Source organism: Lagopus leucura, unplaced genomic scaffold (assembly GCF_019238085.1).
Source record: "Lagopus leucura isolate 7727_CA_CO unplaced genomic scaffold, USGS_WTPT01 Super-Scaffold_100016, whole genome shotgun sequence".
NCBI lineage: Eukaryota > Metazoa > Chordata > Aves > Galliformes > Phasianidae > Lagopus > Lagopus leucura.
In genome coordinates, this window is record NW_024962270.1 from 3,961,273 (window position 1) to 3,982,797 (window position 21,525).

A 21,525-nucleotide genomic window follows, 5' to 3' on the forward strand; every position below is an offset into this window, starting at 1 on the left:
AACTTAAAATTTGCTTTTATTACATGCAATCTGTGATTTCAGCACAAGTGACTGATGCTAAAACATTAATCCTGATGAAAGAATGAACACCATCTGCTTTGGAAAACTAAGTGGTAATAGAGAGGATGGAGAAATAATAGAATTTGTCATCCATACCTATCTACAAAAAGAGCAAAAGGTAGGGAAAAAGATGACAGTGTTGCCTACAGGTTTCCTGTGAAACCAGTCTGTCTTCCTTTTTTCCTCCCTCTCCTCACTATCTGATAGATGCATAAAAAGGAAAAGAACATAAGTTACTACAGAAATAAAAAAGAACACACAGAACAGTTAAATAGTGAACTACTGTTTAATAATTAGTAAGAATAGTATTTTAATTAATGTTTTATAAGTTTTTCCTGATCCCCATTTCAAAACCGAGCCACAGAAGTTTTAGAAATTGCATTCAAATGTAGATACCAAAGGTAGGACTTTGGTTTTAGGATGGCCACTTAAATTTTCATATTCTAATTGCTAAAACAATAACATATTAAAATAATCCATTTAATATATTAATATTGAATATATTTCATTAGACATGAAAATATAAACCTAAATATTTGGTTCAATAATATTTTGTGTACAAGATGATTTTTACTTGTCCTTTGTCAATCAGACTCCATAAAGAAACAAGTATGAACTCAGGTATTAAAACCTTACTTTAATCTTCAAAACATGCATCAAAATTATTGTTAAATTACATTTTATAAGTCTCATCTTAAAGAAGCAACAGAATTCTGATCAAGAAGTTTTCCCTTGAGTTAAGTTGGATGGATAATGAATTCTGTACTGGAACAATCCCAGTAGTTACAGACTATTATGTACTAATTACTACCTTTACAGATCTACTGTACACATAATTAATTTCTTCAGAGTACCACTATCATTCCTGACTGGCAAAATACACAACCTAAATTACAAGAGCCAGAAATTAACATGATCCTTCAGGGAGAAGGCATTAACTTGCTTTGTAGCGTTTTGCAATTAGACTATCAATCAAACAGCAAAAAGTGATTTTGATAGCAGCAGGCCAGATACATTGGATACTGTCACATTATAACAAACTTATTTGTGCCGTAACATTTTGATCATTCACTTCCACTTAACGGAAGACACAATTATGTGTCTTCAATACCCCGAAAATTGAACACCAGCATACAGCCTTTGAGATCATATTTCACAGAAGACCAGTCATCATGCTACTGCTGATGGCATTCTCCTTCAAGTAGGTAGCTGACTATATAGCTTGATATCAGCTAAGGACATGAAAGCAAAACCTACCAACTTCTTTTCTAGTTGAACAACATAATGACCTGCTTACATGATTTAAAAGATTCGTTATTGGTTCTTGCTAAGAACAGCACAACGATTTTGTTTATTTTGAAGAAGTAGAATAAAGTTTAACACAACAGAATATAATAGTGCTTAACACTAATCCAGCTAATAACAGCAGCTCATTAAATTTATGTCACATCCTCTTTAGAAACATTTTTACCACTGTATGAATTTCTGGATGATACAGTTTCATAATTAACCAAGTCAAAAGGAAAAAGTAACTAGTTGGAAAGCAATATTATCTGTAACCTTTTCCTTTGCATAGCCACACAAGGAAACACGTACACAACTGCCCCACTTCCTAATATTACTCGACTTTTTAAACAATAGGCATACATATGTTTCTGAAGACCTGATCTGAAATATCATTTGTCAAAATGATCCATGAGACTATAATCACCATGTCCATCTCTACATCTGGAAGGACAACTACAAGCTCAAAAAATTCAAAGAAAATTCGAAGCCCTGGAGTCCATTCATCATAGAAGCCTTTAATAGGTATTCAGATTCTTCATTTCTTTTGAAGAAAACAAAAGAAAATCCTTCAAGACTGTACTACAACATTAATAATTAGATATCGACTTAATTCAAACTCTAAGATTTCAAAAGATTTTGAGACCTTACAGAGAATATTCTTAGCACTTTCCATTTTCCTAGTTAGGCTTGATAACTTACTTTACAGACTAACTACTGCAGTTTCAGTGTTACTAGTAATTTAAACCTATCTAAAACACACTCAGTACATCTATATTAAATATCTGATGTCACAACAGTGAATAAAGAAGCAACCCTATAGTTATTCTTTAAATATAGTTAAATCAAAATTCCGTTCTGAAGTAAAATTTTACCAGTCAAAGAACACTGTCTCTTCCTTCAGTTGCTATTCACACTGGCATTCTGAATTCCCATGGAATACAAGATAAACATAAGTCATAAAATTAAGATGGTTTTTTTTTTGAAGACTGTCAGTTTTCTCCCACTTACGCGTGTGTTCGCTTATATGTTGACTCTGCTCTCTAGAGGATATAAAATGCATTTCTATTTGTTACTCCTTATTGCTCCTGCAATATACTGAGAAACCACATCAAAAAATAGGACTAACAGGAAGAAAAATTCAATTTTAGATCATGCTTTAAATTAACATTTTGGTGATCAATGAGCCTGTGTCTGTCAAGGTAAAAGGTGAGGAACCACCTTTTTTCCCCCCCCCAGTTTTTTTTATAACTGCGCAATTAGGTCAACAACAGCTTTTAGTTTCGTATGAGAGGAAGTTATGTCAGAACTTCAAGAGGGTTTTTTATTTATTCCCAGCATTTTTAATGAAGAAACTTTTTCAGGAATTCAGAAAAATTTCTTCACATTGCTGATGAAAGCATTCAGCTCAAGGCAGAACTTTGTCACTTGCATTAAGAAGGTTCTCAATCTGCTGTAAATATTATCTGCTGTCATAGGATCTTCTCCTTGAAGGTTTAATTAGTTTGCTGTCACACCAAAACCAGCGATGAACTCCACATTATTTTAACGTTACGGCAAAGTTATATAGCCTTTTTTCATGTGATGAACATAGAGTATTTTTTAAACATCTATAAGCATTAGCAATTAACAGAAAAGCTATTTAGATGACATACTGAATAGCCGCACTTGTACTTGATCAAAGCTCCAGCACAGTTTTTATTTTCATTTTATTGTTCTCTTTAGGAGTCAAAAAAGCCACTCTACATGGTAGTCCAATAAAAATTTGTAAAATATCTGATGTTTTCCTAAAGTATTGTGCAAAGATTAAAGAGTGTACACTCGCACATTCATCCTGCAAAAAACTGATTTAAAGATCAATCACCAATGCCAGTAATAGTGTAATTTATCTTAAATAGCACGTAACTTTTGGGGAAGATGATGTTTAGATTATACACAAGCATTGTAACATTAATTTAAAGCCTGTATTTTAAGAATTTTTCTTAAATAAAAACTCCATATAGTATTCCACATTAGAAAAAAGGAAATGTGAACATTAAGATGTACATCCCCAAGATATGCCACAGGCATACATTAAGTTTATCTGGTCTGCACTTGGAGCCCACCAAGAGTCAGTAGGGCATAGCTGCAAAATCTCAAACACCTAGAGAGGTAAAGCACTCCAAGGAGATAGCTGTGCGAAAGCTATGTGTTCTAGAGATTTGAAGGAGAATGGAATGATGGACCAGAAGCTTTGCAAATGATTCTGAACTTAACTCTATAAGAAGGAACAAGAGCCTAGCTTCCGGTGGTAGACAAATGGCTCCTTCACCTGATAAGATCAATCAGTCCTTTAACTGCTTGTTCCCAAGTTAAAACCACACAGAATACAAAAACAAAAATACAACCCCAAATATACACAAAAATCTTTAAAGAGAATAATGTTTTCAACACAGTTGATTTCACAGCATTAGGCACATTTTAGTTGTTATTTAAGGGCATATTTTAATTGATAAAATTTAAGTCTTGGTTTTAATTGTAGAGAATTTTGATTTATCACAGCAGTATGAGTAAGTAGATTTTCATTATGTAGATTTTCATTACACATTAAACCCTCCCAACATGGAAAACCAAGAAGAACCTGACAAGATTATAAGATCTGAATATAAATTTAGATTAGGATTTAATTTGAAGATTCACATCTGTCTACAACATATAATGCAAATTTGAGACATACTACTACATATCACTGCTACCATCCAAGGCCACAGAGTGAGGTGCAATACCTGTAACAGATGGCTATGCTAAAATATATATTGCATATCACCTTCCTGCTTTAAAGTACTATATGATTCTGTAATATTGTACAAAGAATAAAAATACCACCTTTGCACAGCTTTGAACTTAATATGAGAGAAATTAGAAGTACCTTTCATTTGTGTTCCAAAGGTGACTGCCAATCTTGCAAATAGTTCTGGGCTTTCAAATTTATTTTCTTCAGCTTTTATCCAAAAGCTGTTTTCTGCTATCTTGTAAGGCTCAATCTGAAACAAAAACATCATTTCCAAAGTTAATAATTAGTACTTTTGATGACCAAACTAAACACAGTTCTACAAGACTGCTAAAAGAATTGGACAGAACTGAGTTTGGGAATGTTTTATGTATTACGATTTCTTAAAGAAGCTTCCTGAAATGCCCTCAACCCACACAATTTTTTGTAAGAATCTTTGAACAAATTCTCTAATCTGGCTTGAAGCACAGTATTCAAGTTTGTATTTATATCTTAAGATGTTTTCTTAAAAAAAAAAAAAAGTTTGCTTAAATGCAAACTCAGACTTCACAGGTTCACATTCAGCACAAGATAATGGTGCCCAAAAATTTCACTTGAGTAGTGCCATAGCTCCTCCTAGTGGCCATAACCCTCCCCAAGCAGAAAACTAACCCGAAAACAACAAAAACACACGAGATAAATACCTTAAGTATCATTGCAGGACAGATATCAATATTCTCTGAACATACAACTATTAGATACCATCAATCTAATGGGTTTCTAAATGAGATGCTCTTAGATAACTATTTGTTGCAAACTATTTTAAAACTCTTCTTAGAAAGGTTTTGCATATAGGTATGCAATTTGATGCAAAGTTACAATTCAGTTTTCACATCTAATAGAATAGTGCCTCCTCTTCTCACCTGAGTTACACTCTGGTTTGATACAGACTAACAAAATTAGCAATACTCAGCAAAAGGAAACTCCAGCGAGCATTCAGTCACTCACTGATCATGCTCCGCACATCCCACAGAAGTAACAGATATGTCTGCTCAGCCTTGAGAAAAGAAGACTGAAAAGGGGATCTTATTAATGTTTAAGTGTGGGAAACAAAGGGACAATGGCCAACAGTGGTCTGCGGGGACAGGACAAGAGGAAATAGCCATATACTGAAGTACAGGAAGTTCCACGCCAATATGCAGAACTTATTCACGGTAAGGGTGATGGAGCACTGGAACAGGCTGCAAGAGAGGTTCGTGGAGTCTCCTTTGCTGGAGATATTCAAGACCCATCTGGACACCTACGTGTGCAGCCTGCAGTAGGGAACCTGCCTTGGCAGGAGAATTGGACTTCAAGATCTCTAGCGGTCCCTTCCAGCCCCTACAATTCTGTGATTCTGTAATTCCGTATCACGAGGACAGGTCTGTGAGAACATGGCCAAAGCATAAAAAATATTCACCTGTCACTGCATAAGTCCCCTAAGCCTAGCATGCATTATCTGAAACCTCTCATGTAAAGCAATAATCTTTACATGGATTGCAAGGTGCAACTTCTGAAAAAGAACTGTGTCAATAAAATTAGTTTCCTGGGTTACTGATCTGTCCATCGTTGAACAGAAAGTTCTGCCAAGAAATAGTTCATTAAAAAAACTCAAAATAAACTGGGAGGGATATCAGCTTCAGAGCTCTAATAGAGCAGTAATTTACAAGTTTAACATTAAAACTGCATGCTGCTAAATAAAGTAATAATTTAGATAGTTTATTTAAAATAATTTAGACAAAAGTGACAGAAAACACAGAACTACTGAATGCAAAAGCCCCCAGTGTCTACAACAACACATTTATTATGTTCTGATAAGCTCTGCATTAAGTGTGAGCATCTACCTTTCTCAGAAAAAAAGGTATTTATTTAAAAACAGATATATGAAAAATACTGTTCAGATGGGTTTTGTAGTATAACTACCATTGACGGGAAACACAATGAAAATAAAAAATTCCTTTAAAACTTTTAAAACAAGCATATCACACGAACAAAAGAATGAGAACAAAATACTGCTTAATTTCCTAATTAGATGCTGTCATTTATAGTTTATTACTGTATTTATTCAGAGAACTGATCTCAAAACATTACTTCGTATCAAGGCATCCGTCCCTAGCAGAATGTTTTAGTAGTTTAAGTCTGTATATTCATTAACATGGCAAGTATAAATATTTTCACTAGGAGCAATTCTTTCTCCGGTGCCTTCTCATTCTTTCAGGGGGGAAAAGTCATATTCTTACATTTCATGCAAGGCTTTTAAAAGGAAGTAGAAAACAAACCCACAATAGATTGCCAGCACAGCAGTTTCACTCAGACTTTTTTTTTAAATAGCATGCTCCTAGAAAGCGTAACCAAATCACAGTCAAGTTGAAACAACATCAAACTTCATATTACTGGCTCAGAAAGCCTGGTCCACTTACAATTTCAAGCAAAAAATAAAATACATATAAAATACATATGTACATATAAAATACAACTTAAAGATCCCACACATAACCTACCCCCTAGTGTACAAAAATAAACTCTGCTTTGTACTATCCTCCAAAATTCCATATATACATTCCTACCAAGTTTTACTGCATTTTATTCCAAGTGACTCAATAAATTCTCTGAATTCATTTCCGACTGCACTATTTTTTTCTCATGACTCAGCCATATCTGCTTTAATTATGCAAACAAAGCTGTAGTCATCCCTTAACTCGGGACTCTTCCATCAACTGCCAGATTGTCAAGGTTCATAAGCAATAGTCTTCCCAACAGTTTTCCACTCAGCTATCAACACCAAAATTCCTATATCCTATATATCCTATATATAACACTTCAACCAGCTCAACGTGTTGAAAGTAGTTTTAACATGATTAAGTACACACTAAATGACTATTTGATAAAACTGCTTTAAACAAGACATTTTAATTTCTGAAGTGGTTGTGCGAAAAGGCAATTATCAGTTATGTCTGAAGACATGCAGAACTTAATTGACAAAGTATTACTCAAATATTTTAACATCTGATAGCTACCTGTATTCTCTGAATACAAGATGTTGTGGGCCCTTGGCAGGATTAAATTCTTGGAAATTTTCCTCATAATGTAAGCTGTCCCTTAATCAAATCAAAATCAACTCTATCATGAGTGCTTAGTAAGTAATTTGGATAAAGGATGAAGAGAATTCCCCAAACATCATAAGTACTACCAATGATCTAGTATAAACCCTAACACATTACCTCCTACCTCAAATGTCACTTTTTAATTAACGGGAGAAAAACAAACATAGTAATACCTTGGACCAGTTGATTCTCTTCATAGATACTTCCACATTATATTTTTTCTTCTCCTTCATTCCATGTGGTAATGCCGGCATCACAGGAACGGGAGCAAACGGATAACTACCAAGAAATGGCGCCATTGGAGGCCCACCAGGTGGTGGAGGTGGAGGCCCTGCTCCACCACCAGGCAGCGGAGGCGGTGGCACTGCTGCTCCACCACCAGGCAGTGGAGGCGGTGGAGGAATTGCATTTGTAGCAGGAGTTGCAATCGCACCAGGCAGCGGAGGCGGAGGAGGAATTGCATTTGTAGCAGGAGTTGCAATCGCACCAGGCAGCGGAGGCGGAGGAGGAATTGTAGTCACACCAGAAGCTGGAGTTGCACCAGGCAGCGGAGGTGGAGGAGGAATTGTAGTCACACCAGAAGCTGGAGTTGCACCAGGCAGTGGAGGCGGAGGAGGAATTACAGACGCACTAGAAGTTGAGGTCACACCAGGCAGCGGAGGTGGAGGAGGAATTACAGTCGCATCAAGCTGTGGTGGCGGTGGCAGAGAAGCTATCCCACTGGGTAGAGGAGGCAGCACTGTTCCACTAGGTTGCAGAGATGCTGTAGAAGGTGGCACATTCACAATTGCTGGAGGAGGACCCTGAAATTTAATAGAGCAATTTTTTTTTTCATTTGAGGAGGGAAAGAGTTTTTTTAATATGAATTTGAACTAACTGTGCTGATGCTTTGTCACAAAAAATTTATGTAATACATGGAATTCATGGAATTTATTTTTCATACTCCTTCACTACACAATTATTTACTGTTTCTAGTTTAATGGAAGTAATGGTTAGAGATAAATCTGAGTGCACCTAAAAATCAATGTCACTATTCTATAAATGAGTTGAGAATGGAAACAGGGAGCTTAACTAGAAAGTTAAGGTATACGACTTTTAATTGCACCATTATTATGAATGAGCTGAGATATCTCAGTAATTTCAACTGCGTTAACAACAACACAGCTGGTTTAACAACTGATTAGTCCAAAAATCTCTTGGTTTTCTTGCAGAGATCTGTAAGAAACGCTAAGTGGATATGAATTAGGAACATAAGTTTGTATGGAAACAACAATAAAAAGCGTAACAGATCACTGGTAACAAGAATGACTTTTGTTGATAATCAAGAACACAACAAACAGCAATTCATCTGTTAAAAGCAGCGTAACATGTTTACATTAAAATAAGAAAGCCTGTGCTTTCTTAACGCTACACCACACATAATGGCAGCAGAAGACCTGCACCAGAAAAAGGTGGCAAACAGGTTATAAACACATGAAATTCCTCCCATTATGCAAATAGGAAGGAAGACTATAGTCATTAAGACAGCTTTTCTTAAGAAGAAAAGGCAATAGACAGACCTTGCCTAAGACTCAAGGAGTAGGAAATAACTGAGTGAGGCGTAACTGTCAAACCATCATAACTGCTAATACCAAAGGCAGGTTCCTACAGGCCAACCCATTAAACAAGAGCCAATCAATAAATGTGTTGACAGCATAACACACAGCATCTCTTGCGTTCTGCCTCACAAGTGATCACAAGTGATTCCAGATAGATAATCAGGACATACATTTTTGGTGCTTGTGAGAAAAAGAAAACGAATGCAGGTAAAAATCAGCTTTGCTGAAATTCAGCACCACTTTCCCTTCCCTGGGGTCTTTCATTTCTGTTACATTTATCTATGAGATTTTACAAAACCACTGTATCATTCTTTCAGAAGTCCACAAAGTGGGTGTTCAGACTCCACTTGCATGCCCATTCTTGAAAGTATGTATATTACACATGCAAAACAATCACAGCCTTCTGAAAGAAACACTTTCAGCAAAACATATAGTAGTAGTGATGTTTAAGCATTATCAACTACCTGGAGAAAAAAAATCAAACTAAGAAAATTTCTTCCCAGTAAGGGAGATATGTTGAACATACTACTATTTGAAAAAAGCTTTAGTAGTTTATACTAGCGTAAAAAACAAACAAATACAACTATAGCATACATTTCAAATTCCATGGAGACAATATTCTCTAAGGCATTTTACTCTTAATTCCATACAAATAGTTTTCAACTTATTTTAACTCAGTTTTATTACCTGGGCTTGTAATCGTTTGATTTCTGCTTCAAGTTCTTTGATTTTCTCCTCTCGTTTCTGAAGTGCTGCTTGTGCCTCTTGTCGAGCTGTGAACTCCTCGTCAAACTGTGAAGTTAACCACAGAGATGTTTGTCCATTTTTTTTCCCCCCCAACACTCTGCCTTTAGATAAATTTCCTCAGGTCCTAAGCGAGTGCTAGATGAAGAGCTATAAAGCGCAGAATCACAGCATGGCTGCAGTTAGCAGGAACATTAAGGGTCACCTAGTTCCAAACCCCTGCCATGGGCAGGGACACCAGCCACTAGACTAGACTGTCACATTCCCTCCTCTCACGCACACTTTATATATATATGTATACTTAAATAACATCAAGTAGAAATTTTTTCCCATCAGTTATGTACAGTAGATGAATTCAACCAAATAATATTTGCAGCTGATCGTATTCTTCTGCGTTTGATTTCAGAGAAAGTCAAAATCAGAGCACTGCACAGAAAGGCCTGCAGAACTCTGAACTATGAAAGAACAGCCATCCTATTATATTCATTATTTCCCAGTTTCCACTAAGATTCTCCTGTAAAACAAGCCTACAGTATTCTTATCAGGCATCTGTTCCATAGCTTGATAAGAGTGGCAACCAGTACTTACTTTCTTGGAAAATTCTGCTGCTTTTTTCTCACTCTCTTCTACTTTAGTTTTGTCTACAGCTGCATCTGAAAGTTAAATAAATCACCAAACAGAAGTCAGATAAAACATCATAATTCCGAGGTCCTTTCCTACACATAATTACCTTAAAACCTCATGATGCCAAATCAAGAGAAAAAAAACATAATAAATTACTAGGCTGATAGGTCCAAACATTTGATGAATTATTTTGATAAACATCTTCGATAATAGAAGTGGTGAAGAAAAAAAATCTGTGACCAATAAAGTTAAATATGAAACGCAGTTGCTCCGTCTTTTATAGATTTGAGTTTACATGTAATCATTTTTGCCTTCCTCCTTCAGCTCAATCTTACTCCTAAGTGAGTGATGAAAAATATTTTTACACTAGTACATAAAAACAGTTACTTATGAGGTTTCAATTCAGAATTCAATCCTTTTAAGATTACAAAATCAAAACTCATTTTAATAAAGTTCAGAGTTGAAGACAATTTGGTCTGATTGTACAGCACAGATTTCTTCAGTCTACTGACTTTTCATGGAGGCTAAAGAACAAACATTTTGTAAGCAATATAAACAAATTAAATTACAGGTAGGAATTGGCAGATATACAAACCACTCATTCCTAAAACTAGTAGGTCAGTGGAATGATCTTGAGTAAGTTCATCAGGTTCCTAGTCATAATAGAATTACAGATACACTGTCGCACTTTCATAGATATGATACTTGTTAGAAACTAATTCTACTCTGTCTACCCCCCTATGTCAACACTTGCAACATCTTTTCTCAGTTCATTTTACTATAACAAAAGAAAACTTTCTTAAATTAACACATTCTCAAAGAATAACTACTTCCTTTTATTATACATTTACGTCAAATAATGCCATTCCATGTCAAGAATAAGGCCTATTCCACCAACCTTCAAGAAAGGCATAAAACTTTTTTTTTTTTAAATGCTAATAAAGGCTATTTGAACTATATGGTATTTATTCACCTACTTTTTTCTCAAGTCACATAAATTATTGAGTGACCATAGATGCTAACTGACTGGTTTAACTTAAATAACCTCAATTACTTGGAAAACATTCTTAGAACTGACCATATAACAATTTACAATCCATTAACAGTAATATTTTTTTTTTTTCTTTTTTTTTTTTTTTTTTTTTTTATATCTCCTACAGACCTGGAATTCATAAAGTTTATGAACAACTTTCAGCTAGTAAGGCTATCAAATAAAGACATGGATTCAGTACAGCACTGGAGAAAGGAATTTTTCCGAGTCATTTATTCAAGGCTACAGAGCTTGATCTAGCCTTTTCTGTAAGTACACCTTGTAGTTTACATAAAACTGAAGAAACACTTTAATAGCATGCCATAAAATTGCTTGCAGGATACAAACCAATAAGATGGGTAAAATCCACGTCCATTTTTCCTCTGCAACTAAAATCTGGGTCCATGCCACTGCTGTGCAGTACTATCTGTGATACACATTCTTCGATCACCTTGTAATATTGAGGTCTTAAGAACAGAACAAAACAAAAAAGCACACGTTTTACAAGATAAGAACATGAACAATAATTTGAGCATCAAGGCAGGGCTAATAAAGCAATGTTAGAACAATGACTGCTTTAGCATTTTCAGTACATGCCACAGCAGTTCTTTACCATATTCTCAATACATTGAATTCCACCACTTGAAAAAGTAGCAATATTCAACTAAAAAATTATTTTACTGTTACCTTAATTGCTCAATATACTTCTCTAAGCAGCATCAAGAACCTCTGACAGTAAAGCATTCTATGCTCAGAGTTACTGCTTCTAACCAGCGAAGGGTACTATGCTTCTTAATTTCACAAAGTAGGAAATGTTCTAGTCTAAACTGATGATATTCTGAACTTCCAAATACATATTTTATATATATACACACACATATGCATATACATAATTACATATATATGTGTATATACACCCATTTACGTAAATTGAAGACTTCACAGGTTACTAATAACTTCTACATTTTATCTTGCACAGAAGTTGTTTTTATAGCTGATTTTCAACCAAAAATAATTCTGAAATTGTATACATGGACTTTAGCACTGATAGGACACTATGAGGTATACATACAATAATAAGTTTACACTGGAAACAAGTAGTGTAAGGTATCCTGAAAAACTCTGAATTATTAGCTATGCAACTAACTTTAAGTTCCCTGAAATCAAGCAGCAATCATAGATGACTAAAGGAAATAGCTGCTCAACGAATTAACTGATTTGGGGATGAAGTTGGTAGACAGACTAAGGCTTAAGTTTTTTTAAAGAAGCATTCTTACACTTCATGCGACCTTAATAAAATTAACCCTGACCAAAAGGGCAAATATTGTATAAGACATCAGCTTCAGAGCAATTATTGAGTTTCTCATGATTGCACATCAATTTCTATTCTTCCTCTTCCACCTCCAGAAATCAAACTCTTACCGGACATAGTAATCGCTTCTGATGAGAAGGAAGTGTTGTAGAATTGACAAAAAGTGGTTTTCAGAAGAAGTATCTTTCAACATATTATACAACAAATGATATACTTCATTCACATCAGTGAGAACATTGTTAAGGAAATACAAAGTTTTTTCTAAAAAACTGAAATAAATTAAATGCTGCCTCCCTACAAACAACTCAGTTCCCCTAGGTTTGCATTCCTACTGCTCCAGTAAAACTTTTAAACTCAGAATATCTATACTAGTAAGGAGTAGCATTTCATTCTGATAAAACTATCCATAGAAACTTTATCCCATTTAATCATCAAAACATATTTCATTACTACCAGGAAAAGTTATACTACATACTTACACAGAATCCTGTAAGCATATTTCACACAAAACTCTTTTTCACTATAAAGCAAGCCAGGTTACTGGCAAATACTTACTAAACAATCTTTTTAATTTCTTAAATAAAAAACTTACCCATTCTACAATGCAATATTATTTATTTTGATACGCCACTCATTGGCTGTACTCACATTCCTTTGCTTCTTCAGTACCAGCCATTACCCCTTCCAACTTAAACTGCAAGTAATCATCCTGAACTTACATCATTTTAAATTTAAATCCATTGCTTCTTCACAGTAACAGAACACATGTATCTCAAGCTTTACAATCTACTTTAAAAATTTTCTTTCAACTTGGATATCAAGTTACTTTTTCCTCAAAAATTATATTTTTTCATGGCTGTTATTTTATATCCTCATGCACCACCAGTCAGAATTTTGTTTAGTAAAACTAAATGAACTATAATTACAAAAAATTGAGTTCCTAATGACTTACCTAACCCACACACTTGACTACAAATAATAGATATTAAAAAAACTAACAAGTTAAAAAGCGGAATGAAACCTGCTCAAGGAAGCACTTACATGTATAATACATAATTGTGACAAAATAACTGCACATATTTAATAAAGTTATTAATCTATGTAATAACACAGTTTTAATAAAGGATATTCCATTTCAACTTTGATATCATTCAGACGATGTGATAGTTCAATTAAGTCTTCTTCTTTGCTCTCATCAAACACTTTCAACTGAATATCAAGCTCTTCATTCTCCTTCTCTTTCAAGGCCTAATGTTTAAGATAGCAAAATTAACATGCGCTTTTTTTTCCTTTTAAGAATTCCATCACCACCACCTCCCCTTCAAAACTGTATCACAACAAAATAAGGGAAACTTTGGAGGAGAAAATACATTTTAAACAGGAGCAAGTTACACACTGCCTGAGATTTTTCTTATGTGGAAGGCACAATATAAACTAATATGGCAGGTATAGACTACAGAAACATGAAACCTCACTATGCTGACTTTTCCTAAAAGGACAGAGTTGACAATTCAGATTTGTTGAAGCATAAGAACATTACAAAACATTCACAGAAGTGAACCTAGGGAGCCTAAGTAAGTGTAAAGAAGATACGCCTACAACTTATGTTAATGATAGCTAAACTACATCACAGCACAAAAACATTTACAGTACACTGAGAAGTATTTACATGTTAAAAATAACACAAAACTTAATAGTTGGAGTTGGGGGGGGGGGCCCCGGAAAGAAAGCAATCTTTTCCTTAAAATATGCACACACAAATCCACTAAAAAGAAATACTCAATTCTAGCTTCCTACTGGCAAAAATCATAGATACAAAAAACTATTTCAAAAGCCACTAGCATGAATGAATGAACTCTATGCTTTAAATGAAAATTCGCCTAGAACTGTCATACCAGATATGTATGAACTGAAAGTTACTTTTTAATCTCTTTTGAGTGGAATATATATTAATTCTAATGTTTGAGAACCAGAGAAGCATACTATGCATTCATACAGAGAAACACCGATCCTCCTGAATTTTTCTTTTTCAGAATCTTTAAGCACTTAAGTTTCTTGAAAAATAACCCCTAAGCCCTAAGCACAGAAAGGAACAAAAAAAGAAAACTCCTTCTATACTTTTGACATTAATTTCCTTCAGAAATCATGACTTGAGTTCAATGTAGATATTGTAACTTATACATTAGAAATTATGCTCAGTTTGATGACTACTTTCATTTCTAATACACTGATTTGATTCAACTACCATCCTGTTTATAGTTAACGAGAGCTTAAAACATGTTTTTTGTGGATATAAAGTAAAACTACTACTTTTCAGAAAGTTACTGCATCTTAACTTATAGTTGAAGGTAACAAAACTATCTGCAACTATGCAGAATAAAAGCAAATTAGGTTTGATGGGCCTTCTGTGTTGGACCTCCTCCACTCCAAGTCATTCATAAAACAATTTTGTTCTCTTCAACAATCACAATGAGTTTATTGTGATCAATTCCTACATACAAACTACTTACAGGCAATAATTTTTTCAGGCCACAACGTAAAAACTCGTTTCTCAAGTGAATCCTGAAATCAAGTTCTTCTGGAGATGTAACAAGGGCATTGATGAACTGCATGCAGGCTACCTGTTGTTGGAAAAAGAGACAAACTTTTAGCACACATACAATGCAAATAAATACTACTTTAGTTTACTTTGTAAAAACAAATATCAACTGATGGATGTTACTCATTGTCACGCACAGACAACCCCTAGACTTCATTTAGCTTAGCCTGCATCAAATACTGTTTTGTTTTCATATTGTAAGTGCTTCTGATACTTCAAAATTACATCAGTTGTAAAGGATAAAGCTTCATTTGAGAAAGTTATCTCGCACTACAGTTCCACACTGCAAGTCCTCTTTTCCCCCAGTATTTGCTAATTTGAAAACAATCCGGTTTTATAGGAATCAGAAATCATGGGGAAAAAAAAAAAAATCACTAATTATTCCACATCAGCAGGTGTCTACTTCTGTACAACATTTTTGCAAAATGACCGAAGTCTCACACTACTGGCTAATGCTTCAATTAAGCAGCTGTGCACTTTAATTAATTTTAAAACAGGTAGACAATATCATCAGTGCTAAAGCACTGATGCACATTGGAAGTCTAAAATGGGACTCCAGGGAAATACCAAGTTCAGTAAAAGATGTTAAGTGTAAATAGAAGTAGCATTAGGGTAGAAATAAACAAACAATAGCTGCAAAGAAGAAGTGTCAGATAAATGCACCCTTCCAGTCCTAAATACATTCATTATTTAGTTTTAATGAAACACCTTGAGGAGCCCTAATTTCTATTAAAAGGCTCTACCTCTAAATAGCTACATCTTCAGATAATGTACTATCATCATTCTTGCTTGAATGACTCTTGTTATACTACTACTATGACACAACTTAACAAGCCAAAAGTACACATCCAATCCAAATAAAGAGAGAAGGTGCCATCTGCTATGATTGCTTTTGCCCTGAAGAGATGTTGGCTTAATAGCTTATGTTAATGCATTACACATAAAGAATGATTTTATCAGAAACAAGTTAATGAGTATTGCTATTGTATGTTTATTACAAGTATTTTCTTTGTTTTTTTGTTTGTTTCTTTGGGATGTTTTCCCATTTTGTTTCTAAGTGGTATTTCTTTTTTTTTATTATTTGTTTGTTTTGTTTTTAAATCAATAAGGTAAAGTCAATGACATTAAACCAAATTTCATTTGGAATAACATTAGTATTAAATCAATATGCAATGAGTAGATGCAATCTCATTGCAGAGTATCAAAAGAAAGATAAGGAAACATTTCAGTTAAAAGTGATTTCAAAGACCATTAGTGGTAGAAAGATATGATCACTGATCTTCATTTCACCTCAGGCCTTCAGGAACACCCGTGTTCATAGTAGGTGGCACTTGTCAAGCATTTTGACCTATATTTTATATCTATTCTAAACTGCTAAAATTAGAAAATTATTTGTTTATGACAACACAAAAACTTTGGGGAAAAAATGCAAATGTGTTTCATAAAATTTCTCTGCTTCTGTACTTTTAAAGAATAGAAATAGTCTTAACTGACTCCAATATCACTGAGTTGCATGTGGGATTCTCTATATTACCAAGTAGGCAGTTTTTTTTTTTTGTGGGTTTTTTTTGTTGTTTTTTTTTTGTTTGTTTGTTTTGTTTTTTTGTTGTTTTTTTTTTTAAACAACATTTCTCATTAAGGCTTTTTAATTGCCAAACTGAGTAATTTAACTAATACATTTCATAAAAAAAAACTCTGGCTTGGTATTTTCAAAATCGACAATTTTTGAAGTAGACCAGAAACCCATTCTGTGGATATTATAAAAAACTGATTATTAGAAAAGAGCTTAACCAAACTTTAGAGCACTGCTGTAAATAACAAACCATCTATAAAAATGGAGGATACCTTCCATGCAGTTTAATCTTGTGCTCTTCCTGAATTTTAGCTTTCTTTATCTAGATATCTTTATATCATGGTACTTCAGCAATATGAAATCTACAAGTACTGTGTTATGAGAAGAAAATAAGTTGAAGTTCTTATGAAAGTAATGTTACATTATAAAAGTAATTTTTGGGGTACTCAGGTGTATACAGATAGTAGAAAGCCTTTATATGCTAACATTTAAGCAGTGATGAACACGTGACATACTAAAGGAATCAGTACCCTGAAAACGACCACTTCACTTGGAAGAGCACAGTTTTTTGACAGAAGTAGCAATGACACTGCTGCACTACTCTCAGAAAAACCCCAGACAAAAATCAGACACATCCAATCCTCATAAAATTATCAGAAATAGACCAGGAATTAATCAAAATTGTCATCAGGGAGAATAAGTTAACAAAATCCTTCTCAGCCATATAAACTTTTGGCTACAGTTCCTAGAAAATATCAGTATAAAAAACAGTATTTTGAAAGTTAAGAAAAACACACAGTAGCCCATTTCTTCATTCAGAATGTCAGAAAACAAAACACAAAAGTAACAGCAAGCATATATTAAAAAATGAACTAAACCCACCTGCAGTTGTAAGAATTCATGATTCTCCAGTCCTTCAACAACTGGAGAGAAGCGTTCTCTATTATTCCTTTCAGCAGCAGTTGTTATAGCTCCTAAGACCTTGTCCAGACTAAGAAAAAAGGTAAACTGTCAAAAAACATACAACAGCCAACATTCTTATTCTAAGGACACAGCCCACTGTTTACATCAAAACACGCACTGCTTTAAACTGTTTAAATCTGATAGATTTTCTTGTGGCAAAGTTACAGTTCTTGATCACATTTCTCAGGGATATATGAAATCACTTACATTTGCTTATTTTCAGCAGTCATTTAAGAACAGTTACAGCTCAGTAAGTCTCCTCTAGAGTAAGCCATCATATTTGTTTCAAACCTTCCACACAGGCCATGTTTCACGGATTCTCTACTTATTTGTTTTTCTGAATTAATACTTTATTAATGCATCAGAACAGGTGAAAGTCTCTTCCCACTTAAACTACAAGTAGCATTAAAAAAAAATAAACATGACAGATTACCTTAGTTTCAAATTTTCTCACTGCTTCCTAACTAACACCTCACACATTCATAATCCAGAACAATGCTTTAACAATCTTTCTTACACTTTTTCCTCTCCAACAATGCAGATTGCAGAAAGTATTTTCACAGTTTCTGTCATCATATGTGGCTGCCTTGGATCGATCACTCTTGATAAAAGTAAAAGGCTTCTTTCATCTCCAAGAATCCGCTGAAGTCCATACTTAAATAAACAAAAAGCTTACAGTGAAAAGATAATATTTGCCTCAATTGCTCATCATCAGATTTCAGAACTTTAGGTATCCACAAACACACATACTCTCATACCAAAATTGATAATGTTCTACTAAAGCCTTCCGGCTGTTACTGCTTGGGATGCAAATCAGTCTTCAAATCTTATATTTGAAGCTTTTTCCCAAGGAAAAAAAAAATCTTAAAAGATACTCAACCTCATAAAAGGCAGGGACCAATTTACTACTACTCTGTATCTGAAAAACCTAAAAGTATAAAAAGTTTATTCTTACATTTCTACTACTCTCACATATCCAAACGCAATTCAAAAGCTTACCAGTCTCAGGCTAAGTCAAAATATTTCACTCTGTATCCTGAATGAGAAAGGTAAAAAACTAATAGCCTTTTATATGTTGTATTCTTGCAAAGGAAATGAAATAGAATAAGACAAAAAGAAAAACCCCACAATCCAAACCTTACAGATTGCCATCTCCTTAAAAATAGCTTTTGCTTTTTTTTTTTTTTTTTTTAATTACTCAACTTTCATTAACTACAGGTTAGAAAAAAATCAGACCCCTAATTGTCAGATGTTACACGGCATGTGCAGCAATAGTAAGGAGAATAAAAAAAGAAATAAGAACATTGAAATTTACTATTCCCACACCAGACAGGCTGAAAAATCTGAGTAAACAGCCAATGTATACAGCAAGCTATTCTGTAAGTGTTTTAGATTTTGCTAAACTATATAATAGCAGTTAAAAATAATATTCAGTTAACAATTATTATGGGGAAGGTGGGAGGGCGTAGGATAAATCACTGCAATAACACCTGGTTAATTTTCCTTTACTGACAGGTAACTCAAGTTTAACATCTGAACTTCTAAAACCATTTGTCTTACTTCAAACAAGAGAAGTCGCATTAGAAATAGATTCAACTTACTTCAGACCAATGTTTTATTCTTTACCCACTGCATTACAATTTTAAAATAGTAGCTAAAGTGTTATTATACTAAACTCAGATCAAGTGAAAAGTGCTTTTTATTAGCAAAAATATTAATTTAATGTAATTCCAAAGTATTTTTCCTTCCTTCCACATGGAAATTGATTTCCTTATCCACTTTCAGTGTAAACTGTCATTACATCTGTCAAATATTTTCATTTCTAAATTATTAGTACTAACAAAAATAAAGACAACTCATATTTAACAGGAGAATTTATGAACAAGACTCAATAGAAAGGTATACTAACTTGAGATCTACATTCCTAAACAGTCTGACGATGGATATACGAGATTTCCTTCCTTCTCAAAGATTCAACATGCTACATTCATCTTGAAATAAAAAAAACTATCATATTAAAAACATATGAATCAGAAATATTTCTTACTTTGTTGTTCATAAAAGCTTTCAGACATTGGATGAGTTTATGTTGATTCTTCTTGTCGATATTTTCTGGTCTTGGATCGGAAAAGAAAAATAACATAAGTACAGTCTTCATTAGCTAACCCCAGCCATCCCTTCAAATGATTCAATTCCTTACTGTCTCTTATCCAAAAGCCTTTCCAAGGCATCCAAAAGTAGTCCAAGGCCTTCATGTCCGAAATTGTTAACCCAGCTGAAAAAAGGAGGAAAAATGTTTTTCATTATTTATTAATCAACATTAAGTTTGCAAAGCTATGCCTCTGTACCTCCAATACAGCAACTACATCTCTTCAGGCACAGTGCTTTCACATGCTGCAACCAATGGGAAAAAAGAAAATCCCACATTCACACAAATTCTCTTAATCCTCAAAGTTAAATCTGCCCATGTCTCAATGTACCCTCTCCATCCCCCAAAAATCACTTGAAAACATTCAGTTCCCCATATGGTCCTAACCCATACTTTCTAAGACACTGAAAAAGTTACAATAAAACTGATGAATTCAGGTGGTTTTTCTTCAGAATCTAAAAATCAATGATAGTCTTGTATCATTTAACTTCTGTTAGCAAAGTTACACTACGCTTCTTCAATAACAGACATGACAAAATTTTTATCAACATCTCATTGGGGACATACAGTACTTTAACAACTTCAGTCAAAACTTCTGTTTCAAATAAAACACACTCAGTCTAGGTAGTTCACTTTAAGAATAAAGTTTTGTGTTTTAACTAAACAGATTTAGAAAGCCAGTTGGATCTAGCCTGAATACTATTGTTGCACCATTCACATCCAGAGTAGGAAATTTATTATGATCAATACAAAATTCATTCTCAAGATCCATTATAGCAGAAAGAGAGTTCCACTATCAGGCTTACTAACTGAAACTGCTTTTTACAGCAGCTGATTGCCAAGATACCTTCTAGGCAATTATTCATCTCTTAATATAGAGCAGTTGTACTCTTTTCATTACTCTTTGTCACAGGATGCAGCGTATCACAGGAATGATTTAGGCAATCATTCTTGGAATACAATGCATGGAACTGTGAAGTAGCAGTACAGCAAGTTTCTACATACAGGTATATGTTATGGTTCCCCATACAGAGTTCCTCCAATATATTCTGAAGAAGCATATGTTATAATGCCATATTCAGAAAAAGTGGTATACTGAAAAGCAGGAAAAAAAGTGATTCAATTGCTTCTCAACAGAAAACTCAAAGCTTAACCATGAGAACTTTCCTTTGCAGAAGCTTTAATGCAATCTGTAATTAAAGCTGTAACAAGTTATCAGGATTTATATGGATTAATTAAGACAATTATAACAAACACAGGTACAAGAGGGCATAAAGCAACTAAAGGGCAACAGAGAAACAGGGATATGCAGTACACAACGATGGAATATAACATTTGAAAAAATGAAACCAACCCTACACAAGTATTACTATTACCCGAAAAAAAAATTTAGGCAAAGAGTCAAATTTTCATTTGAAGTTTCTTATGCAAATAGGAAAACTTTTCCACAACTTCTTAGGATTTCCCAACATCACGCTATTCGTTGGGTATCAGTAAGTTGAATGGCATCAGCATCATTAACAACCCAACCTCTCTTACACATGACAAAGGTCTACCAGCTAATATTCCGCAGAAACAAAAAGAATTTAAGCAGTAACATATCAAGTCTGTCCAGTTGCCCATTGTTTACACATTAGGATAAAAACTGTGCACTTAAGACAAACTTCAGAGTGTATCTTAAGAACTGTAATTTGAGA

At 34.2% G+C, this 21,525-nt stretch overlaps 1 protein-coding gene across 1 annotated transcript in view; it reads right to left on the reverse strand.

The window, feature by feature from the left end:
- Positions 1-21,525, reverse strand: part of DIAPH2 (diaphanous related formin 2) — a 142,013-nt gene that overhangs the window by 95,331 nt on the left and 25,157 nt on the right. Inside the window, exons 6-17 of the mRNA XM_042876630.1 lie at positions 19,880-19,954; positions 19,727-19,796; positions 18,197-18,333; positions 17,599-17,707; positions 15,055-15,165; positions 13,674-13,792; positions 12,655-12,771; positions 11,581-11,699; positions 10,167-10,231; positions 9,522-9,626; positions 7,410-8,039; positions 4,253-4,367 (exon numbers count right to left, since the gene is read on the reverse strand). Coding sequence (XP_042732564.1) covers positions 4,253-4,367; positions 7,410-8,039; positions 9,522-9,626; positions 10,167-10,231; positions 11,581-11,699; positions 12,655-12,771; positions 13,674-13,792; positions 15,055-15,165; positions 17,599-17,707; positions 18,197-18,333; positions 19,727-19,796; positions 19,880-19,954 — 1,772 coding nt within the window. The remainder of the gene's footprint in view (positions 1-4,252; positions 4,368-7,409; positions 8,040-9,521; positions 9,627-10,166; positions 10,232-11,580; positions 11,700-12,654; positions 12,772-13,673; positions 13,793-15,054; positions 15,166-17,598; positions 17,708-18,196; positions 18,334-19,726; positions 19,797-19,879; positions 19,955-21,525) is intronic.